Source organism: Aricia agestis, chromosome 9 (assembly GCF_905147365.1).
Source record: "Aricia agestis chromosome 9, ilAriAges1.1, whole genome shotgun sequence".
In the NCBI taxonomy this organism is placed as follows: domain Eukaryota; kingdom Metazoa; phylum Arthropoda; class Insecta; order Lepidoptera; family Lycaenidae; genus Aricia; species Aricia agestis.
In genome coordinates, this window is record NC_056414.1 from 10,013,613 (window position 1) to 10,033,737 (window position 20,125).

Below are 20,125 nucleotides of genomic sequence, written 5' to 3' on the forward strand. Positions count from 1 at the left end.
TGGTGGATTCGTCAATAGCGGCGGCCGGCGGGGAAGTGAATGTGTTTGTTGTTCTTCTCCTCAATAGTGTGTTAGAAAATGTGTCGACGTGCAAACTACTTTTAAAAGTGTGCTGCCATGAATAATGCGTTTCGAACTTTGGAAGTGTTAGTTTGATAAAGTGTGCAGATTAGCACCGAAATTTCGCTCATTCATTAGCACGCGCAGGCGTGTTATTTAGTGCGATCATCGCACATCGAACGCAACGCAAACTGCCGAATTCCATTTCAATTCAAATCGTTAATGACATAGAAACTCGAAACTTTCTTCGAAATCGAACACGGTGCGGTGTCAAGTGTGGCTGCGATCGCTGCGAGTTGCGGTGAGAGCGCGGCCCGAATGCGACCGGTCGGCCCCACCGCCGCGCACACGCCGCTCAGCGCCGCCGACGTCGCGACGCACCCGACCGCCGCACGCCGATCTCGCCGCTCGCTCGTAAATAAAAAAGTCGCGATCGTAAACGAAAAATGTTTGTGTGAAGTGTCGTCCTTGTTGTGATATAACGGTGAGTACGTATATAGGCCGCGCGGCGAGGACGGGCTCCCAGGATGCGGAGTGAGGTCGGAGTGAGCGCCGCGTGTGGATAATGCGATTAGGGACGCGGCGGGGAGCTCCGACCTCCCCACGGTGCCCCGGCACCCGGTACCCCGGCACCCCGGGAGCCCGCTCTGTGCTCCTTATATTAAGCTTTTCCTTTACCCCGCCCGCCCAGAACTATTTCGGATCGACTTTTTGATTAAACTTTGCTGCTTTTTAGCGCATCGTTATTAGTGTATATAAGCATTTAATATTTGATTATACAGTTGGTATATTTAAGTGTTACTTGTTTTTTTATTGGTTTATTATCAATACAAAGAAGTACGTGCAAATCGTTTGCCAATTTACTTTGCAATGTATTAACATTGCAAATACGGAATGCATTGTCTATTAATTAAATGGAAGGCTGTGCACTTTGCATTAAGGGTGTGTGTTTCCGGTTCCACCTGTATGAAAATAATAGTTCATTTTGTACGAGTACACGAACAATTAGTATTATCATTACATAGTCTAAAATAATATTTAAAATACGAAAGTGTGTCTGTCTGTCGCTCTGTCTGTCTGTTACCACTTCACGCCGCTGAACCGATTTTGACTTTGAGTCCCGGAAAATGATACTTTTTTAACCTGGGAAAATCTACGGATCCCGCGCCATAAACGATTTTTGGCGCAACAGAGTTACAGTCGCCATCTAAAAATAAATTGCTTTCCGCTCGCGGTCTCTCCGTCGCAGAGAATGAAAAGTTTCTTCCAGAATCTAAGAAACTTTCATGGTACAAATGGATTGAATGTTTTATTGACTCTACAACCTCGTACTATAAACACAAATAGTACTCGAATAGTGAGTCTTCAGAAACAGAAACCATTGAACTTTGCTACTATTTTGCATAAAGTATGACTTCAGTTGAATAATCAGACATAAAGGAAAGGACTTAAAATAAAATTACTAAACAAAACTAAAGCGTAAGTAGTCATACAGGAGGACAATTTTCACGAATTATTAAATAGAAAATATAAGAAAATATGTTTGCTATTGTCTCGTCAGTTACCTCAATTAAGTATTAATGATTATTATATTAATTTAATCAATTGATCAGTAATTTGATTTCAATTTTGGATTAGCGCAAGTTATTTTCTGGTTATAAAATAGTTATTGAAGATCTCGCCCCAGATTTTTAAGCAATTATATAAAACGAGTATACTAAATAATATTACGAATTTCATTTACGAGAACATAAGAATCAACAAATTAACACACACGCAAATTTGCATTCCTTAATGATAATTAAATTATTCAAATATTAAGATCATAATTCATAACATAAAGAAAATATGTAGTTTATATGGCAAAAATATTAATAAAATATTTACAATAAAGTAAACAAATATTTCATCCACTTTTATTCTAATTTAACTTGACATAATGTAAATTAGGATAAAAGATAATAATCTAATATTAATTATAAATTATATTTATGGCTATAAGTAATCACAAATATTGTAAATGTTTTATTAACTTGAGTATGACCAAATAAATCATTTTATTTACTTGTTATAATATCGGTTCCTTTAGTTCCTTTTGTGTTGATTATGTGTCAATTCTAGAATCTAGATGGAAAAACCTATGTGTAACGGGTGTTGTATTAAATTATAATACAATACATTATGGCAAACCGGTTAACCATGTTTATTTATAAAGAATAGAAATATCTATTAGGTTACAAGGAGGCAACTATATCAATAATAGGAATTATTACTTTGCTTTTTTGTAAGAGAAACGTAGTAAATTTTGTATTCCCCTATTCTTATTTATATAGGCAAGTAAATCAATTTTCTGTACTTAACTTTTAGGTGTTTCAAATAAAAGTAATTTGTAAATACTAGGGAGATGCTTGAATTTTAATAAATTGATATTACTTTGGAAGCTGATAATATCATAAGTATAATAAACAAAAATAGGAAATTAATAACGTGGAAAGGAATGTTCATATTGTAATGGTAAAAAGTGGGCTCTGCGCGAGTTTCTTACGCCGGTTCTTCTCGCCGGGGTAGTTCCCGAACCGGTGGTAGGTAGACACTAGACATTCTGAAAAAATTTGATACTACTCAGAAATAAAACATTTTTTATTTTTATACTTACTGAAGATTATTGCTGTATTTTTATTATACTTTTGTAGCTTTCAAATTATGACTTGTAACTTATAAGACTCTAAAAAACGGTAAATTACAGCATCTCCGTAGGGTTTAAGTTTTCATGGTAGATAGCCAGGTGAACAGCGATTACCTACGGACTCAGTTACATGATACATCCCACCCAGGTACTGTGTTGTAGTGATCTATGATCCTCATTAAATATCTTTTGCTACGCCCACTTTATTTACATCGAGTCGTTTGTTCCCAAATATAAATTTAAATAACACATATTTTTATCAAAAATAATAGAGTTTAGCGTGATATATGTTCATCTTAACTGCTATAACCGTTATTCCATGCAATGATTACGATTTTATAGGGTTATAGTTGTATAGTAACAGTGTATTTGAATAGTTATCACTTTTTATCACGAGAAAGCCAGGGCACGCTCGAAAATAGCCACAAAACTAGCTTTAAAAAACCCCGTCTAATCTTTTTTTTTTTTGAAGTAAGGGGGCAAACGAGCAAGCGGGTCACCTGATGGAAAGCAACTTCCGTCGCCCATGGACACTCGCAGCATCAGAAGAGCTGCAGGTGCGTTGCCGGCCTTTTAAGAGGGAATAGGGTAATAGGGGAGGGTAGGGATTGGAAGGGAAGGGAAGGGAATAGGGGAGGGTAGGGAAGGGAATAGGGTAGGGGATTGGGCCTCCGGTAAGCTCACTCACTCGGCGAAACACAGCGCAAGTGCTGCTTCACGCTGGTTTTCTGTGAGAACGTGGTATTTCTCCGATCGAGCCGGCCCATTCGTGCCGAAACATGGCTCTCCCACGTTAAAGATTCTTTATTAGCCTACAAATATACGATTTGTTCTTCTCGATATATTGCCATTTAATTTGGCATCGTCCCCGACATTCTGTCTGCCCGAACTTAAAATATTACAAAGAATAAACAATATAACTAGAAACATCGAAGACGAATATTGGAAGTTATACTCGTATGGAACAGATGGCTGGAGCAATAAAATGGGCCTTAAGCCTAGGCTGTTAAAGTAAATTGCGATAAGTTCAGGCTATGATCGAATAGTGGAGGTCATCGAACTCAGACTGAGTAAAAGTAAGCTGACATAATATTTTGACGCATTAAGTACTTAGCTATTAAGAGTAGGCTTATGGTTTAAAATGTGATAAATACATTTGCACAGAATGAAAACATTAAATTACTAGCAAATTTGAAATTAGGTAGAAAGCCTTTCGCCTTTCACGATCTTAATAATATACTGGACAGCATGTATATTGTATATAATATAGTAAATATGTAAATACGCCTAAAGCTCTCCCGTTGTTGGCATGTTTTCTGGGTCTCTCGTTTGGCTTAGAATGAATTTAGAATGGCGTTTATAAAGTTTATGAATGATTGAAAACGGTATCATGGCATCGTCTTCAACACTATATTTTAGGATTATACCTAATCACCACACCTACTTAAATCATTTCCATTCCGATCAAATTTTATGTTGCTGATAATATTAAAATTTTTATTGTACAGTTACTATATTTAGAAGGATGATATTATATTATTGATGTATATCCTGCCAAACTAATATAATATATAAAATGTTACGTTCAAAAGAAAACCTCATTCCAAGTTAATAACAAAAGTATTAGGTGGACCATCGAATGAGACGTAAAAGAAGCTCCGCTAATATCAGATGGTATCTCGATATTAAATGTCGAAAAAGCCGTCCGAACCAATAATATCTGGTATTAAAATCGACTCGTCGTGTCTGCAACTAGCTACGATGTGTTGATTTTCTAATATCTGGCCAAAATATTTTCTGTTGTAGGCAATTTTTAGGAATATTGGAGTGGAAGGAGGAATTTAAAAAGGAACTTAAGGTAGTAATTAAAGTGTTGCAGCTAACAAACTGTTTTTATTAGATGTTGACATTTGTTGCACTGAAAATGCGCCTTATCGCGCGGAAACCCTACCTTTTTCTGAAATAGAAATTATCCTATTTTGGGACCATAAAGTTAATATACGCTAGGTATCTTAACTTTATGGTTGGGACATAGACTTGGGGGTACAAAATTTTATCAAAATCGTATTAGAGGCTTACGCATCTATTATATTTTTAACATAGATTAACGAATTTGGAATGAACTTTAAAAAAATAATAAGATAGATAGCTCCCACACCGGTTTCGGTGACGGTGGCCGGTTTCATTGAAACCACGCCAGCTACGCAGGAGTAATTTATAGTGCCCAAATGTGTGCGCAGTACACAAGAGCACTCTCTATTGCTTTACTCTCATAACCCAGTGGGACGGACGACCGACACGACTGGCGAGAGATCAGGCGCAGGACCGACTTTTTACATGCCCATCCGACGCATGGATCATCTTACTTGTCAGACAATCAGGTGATCAGCCTGCATTGTCCTAACCAAACTTGGAAATAACATGTTTCCAACGCGGGAATCGAACCCACGACCTCCGAGTCAAGAGCCGCGCTCTATACCACTAGACCACGGAGGCGATCCAAAAAAATAATATGATAATATTATAATAGAGCAAATTTTCTTATGCATAAATATTGTAATAAGTGAGAAGATATAGCGTGAAGGCTATTTGAATCTATAACGTTGCCTCACTGACATGCTTCACTAGAATTTTCCGCAAATAGCAATACTCTTGCAAAATTTCAATATTGCAATACTTGCAACTGTCGTTACTAATTTTACTGTTTCATCTTTATTCGGTGTTATAGAGAACATGTTTTGCACCAGAAAACTTAGTTATAGTTAGGAAAGAGAATTCATACATTGTGAGGCTGAAATAAGAATATATCTTCAACATTTTTAAAATATGTAGTTTTTCAATAAAACGAATTATGACATACTTAATATAATACGATGCCCACAACTTTGTTGCTCGGAATTTCGTTTATCTAGTGGGGATTGGACATTTTTTAAAACTTGATAAGGAGTATTCCTATGTCCTTTCCCGAGTCTTAGGTTGGGTTGCACCAGAGGCGTGGTTAAAGATAAAGTTAAAGTACGGTTATAGTTAAATCTGGCGTCCTTTAGCTTTAACTTTAACCTTAACTTTAGCCGGAGAAATTCACGGATGTCTGTTGCGTTTATTTTTTTTAATGAAGCTACAGGTAACAGGACTGAGTTTATAAAAAATCAAATTATCCGTAAAAATCGACAGGAAAATATAACACTGTGAAACATAGTAAATTTTCAGATATACGTATGAGCGGAGGGAGGCGTCCTTGGACGCCATATTTAACTTTAACCAAAGATTTGACATTTTGCACTGTAGTTATAGTTAAAGTTAAAGTTACAGTTATATTTAAAGTTAGTGCAACCCAACCTTAGTGATCGGTTTAGTGCCTAAGACGCTCCCCCTACGGAGATCCCGTAATTTACCGTTTTTAGAGCCTTATTAACTCATAATTTGAAAGCTACAAAATTATAATAAAAATACAGCAATAATCTTCAGTATATTATGAACGTTCCTTTCATAGTTATTACCATTATATTTAAATTCAAGCATACATTCAGTATCTCCCTAGTATTAATACAAATTACGGTTATTTGAACCACACCTAGATCGACAATTTCATTAACGCCGCAAATGTATGGTCCATGTCGTATGCTCAGGGGATGGCCTTAAAGCGCGAAGAGGTGACAGGCAGTCAGACAGTCACACTTTCGCATTATATTAGTATGGATAACATGACAAACTCAAAGTTCCCATGCCTGGTCAGGGGTTATAATATTAATTCTAATTTCCATGAAACCTTAAAACAACATTACTTAAAGTCATCATGATTATACTGTACGGCGTACCGCCTTTGAGCTCGACTATAAGCTTACAGAATACGGGGATGTAGTGAGCTCTATCATAGTCAGTTATGAGCCAACATCTATCCTGTGTATTCGCATCACGTCCACGCTTGTTACAAATACGAATCATTAATATACTAGCACACTCGTCTATTAAGAAAGATATATGACCTAAATGCGGTAAATATATTTGCTATGTTGAGGTCGGCTCACATCGAAACAAGGTACGACGCGGAGATACATAAAATTGAGATGTGACTTGTGAAGCTTTATACTATTTGAGTTTTGACATTTATATTTTTTATTGCAAAGGCTCGATTTATACCTATGCGTCCGCGCAAAGGAGTGATTTGGCCGCTACACCGCGTGATCACCGAGAAATTTATTTACTCTATGGATTTGCAAAAGGATGTGTCACTTGGACTTAAGTCTATAGATGATTCAATTTTTTACTAATAAAAATAAGCATTATTATTGATGAAGCTTGTAAAATGACGTTCCGATATCAGCAATTCAGCACCACCGCGCCGCTGGGTCAGCGTCAATGTTTTTCTCATATTCGTTGACATTGTGAATGGATGCTAAGGTTGCAGCACAGATCGAGCTAAGATACATAACCTTTATATCCATGCAATAAGGTTTACTATCGTAGAAATTCAGAGGAACAAAACGGTCTGTGAGGCCATAGTGTTTTGTTTTCGATTGCTGGCCTATGACACGGCGCGGCGCTACCCAAATGTCACATACCGACGGTGTCAGCCTGCTGCCACTAATAAGTTGCCCATTTTTAAAAGAAGAAGAAGTTGCTAAACATTTGGAAAACAGGATATTTTACATAACCGACGTGTCAACGTCTACAATTCATACAAATTGTTTGAATAAGTTGGTGAATGCTCGGTGAAAGGTGACCTTGGGCCTAAGATACCGTCTCGAGATGCGAAGATGCTGTACCGTTGAAATGATTATTTATATCCGAAATCAGCATACAGTCAATTTTAACATTAATTAGCAATTTATAAAACTAATTAACATACATTTTTTATTGTTTAAAGCCCGAATTATAACTTATAAAACATTAATAGAACAGGTTTAAAGGTTTAAATATAATTTATGACCTCAGCTTTAAAGCTTTATGAGTATGACACCGATTTACAATAATATGATGGCTGCTTAACAAATATTTTTACAACCCAAATTTTAATGACCAAGAAAAAAACTGCAAGATGATTACATCTTTCTTTACTCGTAGATTAAAATATATACTTACTGCTTATAATATTAATTACAATATTACATGCAGTTTATTTAATCTCGTAAGTAAATAATTATTATTTCTGTACTTAGCAGTAATTCTATAATTAATGTTATAATATTATGTATATTATTATTCTTAATAAGTAATAGTACAGCGAAATGTTTGGATAGATTAGGCAGTGTACGTCTGGTTCAGCATAAATTTTAATTGAATCCGAGTTTCTGCAAAGTTGAATGTTGTTTTCCTTTGTTTGTGCCGAAATATGCGCATATTTTGGCAATCCCATTATAATCTCTTGTATTTGTCGAGTTTAGGTAAAGTAGTTTAGGCCTGTGCCCTGTACTATATGTTTTAGTAAGCCAGCGAATTTGTTTTACTTATGAGGTAAAACTACGGCTTATATGACCGTGTCCGCTTTACATCTCTCAGAAATTATATGTTTACTATTAAGATGCATAAGACAAGAATTTTTCTGCCTCTTTGTTTGCACAGAATTAAATCTTGGGCAAACATTCCCGCAGGCCGCAATAAAAGCCTATGATCTTCTATTATTATTACTCCTATATTTATGAAACTCCTATATTTATGAAATTAAAACAGTAGTGTTGTAACTAATTATTTTATGTAAAACCGAACCCGGCTTATTAGTACATACTGATACTGTATATTACCTATAGATATAAACACGTAGACATAAACATTTATTTTCATAAGTATACTTACCTTTACTGTACTCGGCGAAACATGGCGATAGCGGTCATTGACTCCCTGTCAAAAACTTGTCATTTTCTATAAAAACCACGATTGACAATGAAGTTTTAGATGTTGTCAATCGCGGTTAAATATAGAAAATGACAAGTTTTATCAATGACCGCTACCGCCATGTTTCGCCGAGTATAGTATAGAATATTTTGTAAGAATATGAAACTTTTGATTAGGTGTTACCTAAAGCAAGTAACTCAATATCACGTACAGGTTTTCAAGTCGAGTGTTATTCGAACTACATTGCAGATCGGTGTACGTATCAGTTCAGTCAATCCCTCGTTCCTACGAGGGTGGTTCCTATTTCGTCGGCATAAGGTCCTGATAGAGGAAAAATAATGTCGAACGGTTTGTACGCATACAGTAGGTCAGTGCAGTCTTCTGTACAGCTTGCACAAGCGCCAAGGACGACCTAATTGTTTTACGGTCTGCCGCTATGAAATATGAACTAACATATATCTTCAATCTACATCTAGATCCTAGTATCTAGATACTTGCGTAAAGCTAAGTGTTGCGAATCATAAAAATGAAAGTTTTTAGAAATAAATTGGGTTTCAAATTTTCCTTCTTTCTCAAAATATTAAAGTATATAATATTAATTAATAAGTATGTCTATACAAAGTTGCATCTGAACCGGCTTAGTCATTATATCATTAAGAGATAGACAGAAATTAATGTACAAAATATATTATTTCCAATATTAATTATTATTATACGAAGTAAAAAGCTTTTTTTAAGCAAACCAGAACTTTAAGGTTATACGATGCGATGCAATCTATTTTCTTCGTCTTATAATTATTTTGTGACTGACTGACTGATTTTCTGGTAAGAATGAAAAATCTGTGTTGAGCTCTGTAGACATAACAGGTATAATAAAATAAGAGTACAAGTGAATAGATTGTTTATCAATAAAAAATAAAAATAAGGCCGTGGTACACACGTAGACATTCTAAAAATATTTAATTCAAATAAAAATAAAGGAAACCTTACGTAAAGTTACTTTATTTTTAAAATCATCCATACCAATATTATAAATTTAACAGACAGATCTGTTTGTTACATGTTCACACCCAAACCTCTGAACCGATTGATTTCTGACTGATTTCCTGAAATTTTAAGTCCCGGGAAAGTACAGAGGATACTTTTTATCCAAAAAAATGTACGATTCCCGTGCGATAAACGCATTTTAGCGCAAGTCGCAACAGAGTTATCTAATATCTAGTATTTCTACAATATTACTAGCTGTCCCGGCAAACGTTTCTTTGCCATAATTATAAAGTATTTCGCCCGTATTATTTTATTGACGTGACTAAATAAGTATGTCACCATGGCAACGTCCATCGCTATCCCGTCGCACAAACAATGGTCGCCGTCAGTCTCGAGTTGTAATAATTTGCTATTATTTATTCAACAAATGCACTTATCAATATAAAAAGTACCCAGTAGCCGATTCTCAGACCCACTGAATATGCATATAAAATTTGGTTAAAATCAGTAAAGCCGTTTCGGAGGAGTACGCGGCCTAACATTGTGACACGAGAATTTTATATATAATATATTATATTATCGATTTTTTATTGGCAAGGGAAAGCTATGCAATATAATATTTAATTGCAATTTTAATTTTCGCGCTGGCTTATCAGCGCTAATTACTTCACAGAAAGGAAAACCTGATAAGATAAAGTCTGTGACGCTCTATAAAGTTCGCTTACCTGGGTATTACAGTTTGTTTCTTATTCATTTCTATCTATTGCATGCGGAAAAAATATTTTTATACAATTATAGTTAAGCACTTACTGCTAAAACTGCTACCTATTTTGACGAGTATTTTTTATTCATGTTTATTTTCTCACTGAAAGTGACATCGAAATTAAAGAAAACCGAAAAAATAAGCATTGATCATTTTATATTCTACTAGCTGTTGCCCGCGACTTCGTCCGCGTTAGTATAGTAGATCACGTATTATTTATATACCCAAGTATTATTTATTGTACAAAAATATTCAACGTACAGCATTGACTTTAATACGATTTTATTATATATAGATGTTCCGCGCGGCTTCGCTTGCGTAATTTAGGAATTTCACGCGACCGTAAATTTTTCCGCAAAAAATAGCCTATGTCCCTTAACGTGGTCTATTCTTCATGTTTGCCAATTAACATAAAAATTGCTCCAGTAGGTCTTAAGAATCTTAAGATAATAAGCAATTTCATATAATTTCCCCCGTTTTTTCCACATTTTCCTCTATTTCTTCGCTCCTATTAATTGTAGAATAATAAAATAATAGCTTATAATATTTCTCAATAAATAAGCTATCTAACATTGAAATAATTTTTCAAATCGGACTAGTAGTTCCTGAGATTAGCGCGTTCAAATAAGCCCTTTCAAATAATTTCCCCCCGTTTTTTCCACACTTTCCTCTATTTCTTCGTTCTTATTAGTCTTAGCGTAATTAAATATAACCTATAACCTACCTCAACAAATGGGCTATCTAATACTGAAAGATTTTTTAAAATCGGATCAGTAGTTCCTGAGATTAGCGCGTTCAAAAAAGCCCTTTCATATAATTTCCCCCGTTTTTTTCCACATTTTCCACTATTTCTTCGCTCCTATTAGTTTTAGCGTAATAAAATATAGCCTATAGCCTTTCTCGATCAACGGGCTATCTAACACTGAACGAATTTTTCAAATCGGACCAGTAGTTCCGGAGATTAGCGCGTTCAAATAAGCCCTTTCAAATAATTTCCCCCCGTTTTTTCCACATTTTCCTCTATTTCTTCGTTTCTATTAGTTTTAGCGTGATAAAATATAGCCTATAGCCTTCCTCGATAAATGGGCTATCTAACACTGAAAGAATTTTTCAAATCAGACAGTAGTTCCTGAGATTAGCTCGTTCAAACAAACAAACAAACTAACAAACTCTGCAGAATCATAATATTAGTATAGATTATAATATTAGTATAGATATACGAAAAACTTTGTATCCCTTTTGACGAGAAATGCGGAAACGTAGGTGAATGAAATTTTGCACTGTTATAGTTTATATGCTGAAGGAGTGCATCGAGCTAATATTATTTTGAAATTATGCTTTTATCTTACATTTTTGTAACAAATAAAACATTACACCATTGCATTACACACACTACAATACGCACACTTAAGAAGATGACAGATTTTTGAATGACAAACCTATACATACGAATTATACTCTTTTATTTATGGTTGAAGTCTGTTGACAACAAGTTGACAAATTGAAAATGGATTATAGTTTTTTTTATTAGACAATGCTTACACGGCCAGTCTGAGATCAGCTGAGTCCCAGAGACAAGAGTTGAAAAAAATATGATAAAGTCAATATTTTTTTACAAATTAAACGTAGTAGTCCTAATGTCGTTGAAACTAAGGTTGAATTTCGACCATTGGGCGATCTCTAGTTACTTTAAAGGTATAATTATAATATCCTGAGGTATCCAAAAATGAATTATAAATAAGTATATATAATAGACAAAAATTACGGAACCTTTACAACTTTATGACGGCTACTTATCTTATTTAATTAGAAATTATAGTTATTAGTACAAGACGGCTGTTGCGCCAAAATTCTGTTATCACTTGGCAACCGCACATTTTTCTGGAATAAAAATTATGAAAGGTATGCTTTCAACAAAATTGGTTCAGCCGTTTGAATGTGAAGAGATAACAAACAGACAGACAGATAGACATACTTTCTCTTATTTTATAATATTAGTAAGTATGGATTACATTTAACTAAAATAATAAGTAGGTAGGTCACTCTAGGTACTAATCATAACAAGATGTCTACCGGCTGCAAATCTGTACTCCGCAGTCAATCCGCCATCAAACCGCGCAATGCAGCAGACCTGCAGTACAAAATATACCTAACTAGTGGCTAGCACAGATAACTTATACAGGATGTAAAAAAACAGCGATAATACTCTAGGGTGTGTATGAGTCCCCTGTATAAAGTTGACTGTGAAAGTAGCAGAGTTGAAAGGGTAACTTTTTTTAAAATATTGTAGGGACAAATTGATGACGCTGGGGCGGTTTTCTGTATATAAGTCACAAAAAATGCTCTTTCAGCGCTGCTAATTTTACAGAAGATCTTGTTACTTTTAAGAGTTTTTTAATGTTTTTGTTTCTCATTATATCCTTTTTATGGTTGTCTGCCTCTTCCAATAATTTGTTTTTTTCGTCTTATAAATTTTGAACATAAATATTATTATTATAACTTTGTATTTTTTTTATGAAATAACACAAAGCAAGCAAACTAGTAAACGGGTTACCTGATGGACACTCGCAGCATCAGAAGAGCTGCAGGTGCGTTGCCGGTCTTTTAAGAGGGAATAGGGTAATAGGGGAGGGTAGGAAAGGGACACTTCCCTTTTGGTAGGGGATTGGGCCTCCGGTAAACTCACTCACTCGGCGAAACACAGCGCAAGCGCTGTTTCACGCCGGTTTTGTGAGCCCGTGGTATTTCTCCGGTCGAGCCGGCCCATTCGTGCCGAAGCATGGCTCTCCCACGGCAAAAATTTAATTAATTATTATAATATGACAACGTAATATTGACTATAATACATTATACAACGTAGTATGCTGGTACCAGCGAAGCCTGCATCGCGCCCGGCTGCGTTAAGGCTGTCTGGTTCATTAAACTTGAATTTGTTTTGGCAGCCGTCACCCAGGTCTGCCGGTCTCTTAATGGCGCGGCTCGTGATAAAAACTCCTATTTAAATTAGACGAAACCAGTTTCTTTCGAGTTTTTTAGTATTGCAATTTATGTAACTAAACATTTCCGTTATACATTGATAATGTATGCTACTACGGGGCTTCTGTACAAAACACATTTTATTAAGCATAACAAAAAAAAATCTCTTCGAGCACTGCTATTTTCACAGTGAACTCTAAAGTCTAAACACAGGTAGTGCGGAATGTGACTTTATTGTGGCCAGTTAACAGTTTTTACAAATAAGTAATTTAAATGTCATTAGTATGAACATCTCATAAAAACTGTTTTTACTATTGAGTTGTGCCACCCGGCGTGCGATACCGTATCGTACATTTGTGAGTTAATCACTGAGTTAGTAACGAAACGGAGGAGTGAGCAACGGAAAGTTTAACTTTTGTATGCAAGTGAATACAAAAAGTGGCACTTTCCGTTACTCACTCCTCCGTTTCGTTACTAACTCAGTTATTAACTCACAAATGTACGATACAGAATCGGCCAGCTGGTCGACTAACTAGCTAACGTCTCAACTAGACTAGCATGCTTAACCCTCGGTTGGTCGTGCTTTTAAAATAACGCCGTTGGTCACCTGGGGTCTTTGAAAGCCCGAAAATTAAATGACATAAAAATTGCATAAATTTATATATTTCATCACCATTTTATGTATATTATTATTATTTAATTCAATATTAATCAGATTCAATCAAAAAATTAATAATATTTTGAAGATTATTAACCTAAACACACAATGTAAAAATACAAGTCAAAAAATTTCAGCTGGAGACCGGAATTTCAATTGGAAAATTGAAAAAAAAATCAAAATAATTTTAAATTGTAGTAAAACATGTAGATAACTGAAATAACAGTTTAATTTCCTATAACTTCGCCTGCAATTTAAAAAGCTAAGTCCAAATAACATATAAACTATTGAATGTTAAACATTGACAATTTTTCAGCATCAAAACCTACTATATTTTATATATTTTCCTGTTCTAACACATAAGACGTATGGTAAATATACAAATAATGACTTTCTCATCATTACCAAAAAATAATAATCATCATTTCGGTCTAGGTAGCAAAATATGCTTTTTTGGAAAAGTGTGTCTAAAGCTTCTTCTAAGTGACATAAAGCATTAAGAACCAACAGACGATGATTTTTATTGATTTATTAATAAAATATAATGAAAATCACAAAAGAAATCCATTTTGGTGTGAAAACTGTATGGAAATATGAAATCAAATATAGTGACGCGGTTGGTCACCTGGGGTCTTTAAAGACCCCAGCATGAATAAACACATCTGTAACACACAACACATGCACGTGAGCTCAGACGAGTGGCGATTATATTGAAATATAATTCCTTTTAAGAAGCTACCTAAAGAGAAGAGTTGCTACGATTAATTTAAATATAGTTTTTTTTCGTTTTCGCGAACGTTTTCGCGAACTCCGGGCTTTTAAAGACCCCACGTGACCAACTGAGGGTTAAGTTGTATGGACTATACTCCACTCGGGCTAGCTAGACGCTAGCGGTCGTTGACTTCCTGTCAAAAACTTGTCATTTTCAACCACGTTAAAACCACGATAAACAATATCTGACACTTCATTGTCAATCGCGGTTTATATGGAAAATGACAACTTTTTGACAGGGAGTCAATAACCGCTAGCGACAAGTTAGCCCGAGTGGAGTATAGTTTTTTATTAAGAAATTTATGTTTGTAATTTAATTATATTTTGATTATTTTTTAGAACTTGACAAGTTCAATAGAATATTTCAGAAATATGGTTATAGGATATCACGAAAAAAAGAAAAGCCACGAAAAATCGCTATAAAATGCAGTAAAATATAGCTACGGCCTAGGGCCAACTCGATGGCCAATGCCATTATTGCCATCAAAGTGACCACTTTGAGTGTTTTATATTAACAACTAGATGATGCCCGCAACTCCGTTGCGCCAAAATTAGTTTATCGCGCAGGAACCGTACATTTATCTGGGATAAAAAGTGTCCTATGTCCTTTCCCAGGACTCAAAGTATCTCCATGCCAAATTTCAGCAAAATCGGTTCAACGGTTTGAGCGTGAAGAGGTAACAGACAGACAGACAGACAGACACACTTTCGCATTTATAATATTAGTATGGAAGTATGGATGTGTCATTGTCCCTTTTCATTTCAGCTATCGGAAAGGATATCCAATACAAAACAATGCATTAATTCGACAGTTTTCTATCGGATAGTTTTTACGAACAAAATTAGAAACACTCAAGGTGGCTATCTAGTATCTAAGATAGGCAGATTTGTTTTGTCATAGTGTTATTTAGTCTTTTGTAATTTCAAACAAGATTTCGCAATAATAAGTACAAAGTACGTTCACTCGTTCATGTAAGCCTTTTGAGTCATTGTCACAATACGATAACGTCGGCGCAAAACACATAAGATGTTTTAAAGACATTTAAATTGAGTGCACTTACCTCAAGTGCTTGTTTGCAATTCATACACGGCGACCCAGTTCGCGAGTCCACCTAAATACCCGATGTCTTTAGCGTTATTTACCCTCCTTGCTTATTATTCTAAGCGAGATATAAATCTGGCGCGTAGCTTTTCCCCGTTGTTTGTTTTTATGCTACATCGCTCGTTTTGTTCAACGTAGTTATCTTACACGTTTTAGTGATTACGGTATGTATCATGTACAATTCATTTAAAAATTATAATACAAATTGCGAGTTACACGCGCAGATCTATCTGCTAGCCCCAATTAAATTTACATTTCAGCTCCGTATTAAACATAAACAAAAATAAGTTACTGTTAGCAACTTTTTATGATTCTTAAACTGTAAGCTGTAACTGTTATCTTTTGATTTGATAATTATTCCGGTTAGATCCACAGACCTACTTGTGCGCTATAACTTTGTAATCAAACTTACGCAGCGTTGCATTTCACCCATTTGGGCACCGTCTGTATAATTATCTAGCACGGCTCCGAAATTATAATTCGTTCGGAAATTCGTAAAAAAAAATCGTTCGAAGGAAATAAAGCTGTGATATGTGGGCCGATATGGTTTTATTCCGTAAGATTCAATTATACGATACCAACACAATACGTATTTCGCTCGGTCTGTGTCTTTTGTTTTCTCAACGCGGCTATGTTTAAAAGACACTCTTGCTTTTTGGACACAATACAATTTTCGAGGTTACGACTTACGACGCATGATCAACGATCTCGACGTGCAACAAATTGTCGAAACATAATATCAACTATTTCGATCTTAGTGACGTTGGACACCTTATAAAGTTTCTCTTTACCAAAAATGGTCGTACAGTTTTACTCATAAATAATCGAGATATCACACTCGATACAATTTTATAAATGTTACATTCTTTTATGTGGAGTTATTTTCATGCTTTCCATTTCATTGTGGCCGTACAATATTGTAATACGACGTAAATTATAGTGATTCTGGTGTCGTTTACGATAAAATATTTTGCGGATGCAGAGTTTTATTGTACAGAAACGACTCGGAGGTATTTCACGTAGGTGCATTTATGGTAATGCAAGCATTTACAGTTTGATGAGCTGTAACAGGGTCACGTCAAAACTGACGATGTGCTTACACGAAAACGGCTGACTGGCAAACAAAAGTTGGGTGTAACGGGTCCGCGCCAGGGGCGTTTATGCTAATACGTCGATCTCTACGGGCCGCCGCGCGCCGGTTTCGACGGATTCTTCGGTGCCACTAACCCACATCTTGTCCAGCCGATGATACGTTAGAACTTAGCATCCATTCCGATATCAGACATGTGTTACACTTTCATTTTAATAGTAAAATGTTCACGCTTTCGATGTTTGCAATTATTAGCAACGTCATCAAAATTATCAATCAACGCTTCCAAAAAATAATCGCCAAATTGACTTTGAGAGATACGTCATGTAAATTCATAAATATTTTGTTGATATTTCATTTGATATTAGGGTATTCTATATATTAATACGTGAGAGAAAAACTTGGTACCCCTTTTAACAAAAAGTGGAGAAATGTAGGTGCATGAAATTTTACACAGTTATAGTTTATATGGAGAAGGAGTGCATCGAGCGAATATTATTTTAAAATTATGCTTTTATCATATACATTTTTAACAAATAAAACGTTACACACTAGTGTGTGTAACGTTTTATTTGTTATCTTCCTCTGAATCTGTCATCTTCCTTAGTAGTAGTGTTGTAGTCAACACTACTACTAAGGAAGATGACAGATTTTTGAGTGACAAGCCTATACTTACGAATTAAGCCAGATTCTTTTTAGACGTCCGAACGCTCAAGGTCGCGTCCGCGACTTATATCAGACAATGTGCACAGTTTAGTGTATTTTGTATTAACCAGATAGAAACAAGCCGCATCCGAGAAAAACGTTCGAGGACAACGTCCGATAATTTGTTCCCAGCTTTATACTCTTTTATTTATGGACGAAGTTTGTTGACAAGAAGTTAACAAATTGAAAATGGGTTATAGTTTTTTTTTATTGAATTTAACATACTATTAGACAATGCTTATACGGCCCGTATGAGATCAGATGAGTCCCAGAGACTCAGAGAGAGAGTCAGAGAGACAGAGAAAATATGTATATGATAAAGTTAATATTTTTTTACAAAATATAGGTAGTTATAGTCCTAATGTCGTTGCAAGTAAGGTCGCGTTTCCACCATTGGGCGATCTCTAGTTATAATTAATGTACATAGTTAATGATTTTAATTTCAATTAAATTTATTAAAACGTGCAGTGTTACAAAAGTTTTTAATATATTTATCATCTCTCGTTACAGATCAAGGATTGAGAGCAGTTGATACAACTGCAGGAGTGTGATTCTCGCACGGAATGGAGACAGGGGCGGTGGTTAATGAATTCGTAACAATAGTGCCGGTGGGTGAAACTAAGCCTGCCGATAAAGAGCCCGCGTTTGTCACAGTCCTTACCTTAGGCGCGGAAAAGGGTGCTGCTGAAATAAGTATCCGCAGGCCGAAGGGAGCGCGCCTAGGACTGGGACTTAAATTTGAGGGAGGCTCCGCTGCTTCGGAAAAAGTGAGAAGGCTCCTGGTACAGTCATGCGCAGAAGACAGTCCGGCTGCAAACGCTTGTGCTCCTTGGGGTAAACTCATACCCGGAGATGAAATTTTGGCTATCGATGGTGTATCTGTTTCTGAATTAACGAGAATAGAATGCGTGCGACGGCTTAAGGACTCCGATGAAATACTAAAGCTTTTAGTAAGACACTTTGAAGTCGAACCGATAACTCAAAGTGATCACAGCATAATGGAAAAAGTAATAAAAGACCAAACTGATTCTGGTCGTCCAACGATGCTGCCGCCACCAGTGCCACCACGAAAGTTAGGAAAAAAAAACTCTTTCAAGGACAAACCTACTTTGCAAACTGTCGGGGAGCAAAATGCGATTCTCAACATAGACGGGCAAAAGCAAGGTGATGGTGGCAAAGACTTAGGAAATCGGCAAAATGGAACTCTACCCGCAAATAACAAGTTGTCAAGAAAATCATCTTTCGATAGCCATTTGCTAAGACAAAATAAAGACAGTTTCGCTTATTTAAGAAAAGGTTCACCGGAAGAAGCTAGGCGTTTAGTCCGACGTTTATCAGATGGAAAAACAATTCCACCGGACGCAGAAGTTTATGTTGACTTGTTATCAAATGAATGGGAAAGGTGTCTTATTCTAGCAGATGCTGAATCTGATGATACAGGTAGCTCTATTTCTACTGTGGTCGACAGACTCGGTTCGATGGCAAGTTCGGTTGAAAATAGTATACCGTCTACTCCTGTTATGCAACCGAAGTCTATAGATATACAAAAAGTATTAAACAGCATTGAAAACATCGACACTGATTTACTTAAAGATATGAGAAACGCAAAATTCATGGATAAGCCTAAAAATCTTATAGATGAACCGAGAAAAATCGTGGAAAAAGTTTCTACGGTCAATATAACAAGCAACAACGAAAACTTAACACAAAGTAAATCATCCTCGGAAAAAATAAGTTCAAAATCAGTCGAAACCAATGATAAAAATAACAACAATACAAAAATATCATCAAATAGAGAAAATCTTGAAAAATCTCAATCGGCACCTAACAAAAGTGACCAGTACGTACCAGTGGATAAGCCAAAACCTATGCCTAGAAATACGAAAATCGAACGATCCGCAAGCGAAAAGAAACGTAGACCAGCACCTATCCCTGAAGTGCTTACATCACCTTTACCTGAACCACTTTTAACACCAACTAAAAAAACTTGTATAGAAACATGGCTCCAGCATTCCGAAGCTGAAATGAACGAATCTTTGAAAGATAAAGTTGAATCAAATCCTGTGCCTGAAATTTTGCCGCGCCTCATTGACTTTGTACCTAAAACTCAATTCAAAGAAAGTGGAAATGAGAGTACTGCTACAACTTGTACGCGACCGACCGTGCCGCCTCCACCGCCTCCAGCAGAAACCAGAGAAGACGGCTCCGGGGCTTCTTTGGATACGATCGGCGAGCTCGACGAGCCAAGTGACGTCACAGATAATGCGTAAGTATTTCAAAACTCATTACATACTAAAATTACTAGCATATCTGTGTTATTCTGCACTAGCTATCCCGGCAAACGTTGTTTTGCCATAAAATTATTTTACCTATTTTCCTGCTTTTCTCTTGAAGTTTTTTCTGATTTTTTTTCTATAGACCTAATGGAGCCCCAGATCTTTCCAACGAATGCAAAACCGTGGAAATCGGTTCATGCGTTCTAGAGTTATAGCGTC

At 35.9% G+C, this 20,125-nt stretch overlaps 1 protein-coding gene across 1 annotated transcript in view; it reads left to right on the top strand.

Moving 5' to 3' along the window:
• The window catches only part of LOC121730194, a 59,040-nt gene continuing 38,915 nt past the window's right edge, over positions 1–20,125 (top strand). The window contains exons 1-2 of the mRNA XM_042119136.1: positions 1–544; positions 18,141–19,896. Of these exons, the coding sequence (XP_041975070.1) occupies positions 18,194–19,896 (1,703 nt within the window). The 5' untranslated portion in view covers positions 1–544; positions 18,141–18,193. The remainder of the gene's footprint in view (positions 545–18,140; positions 19,897–20,125) is intronic.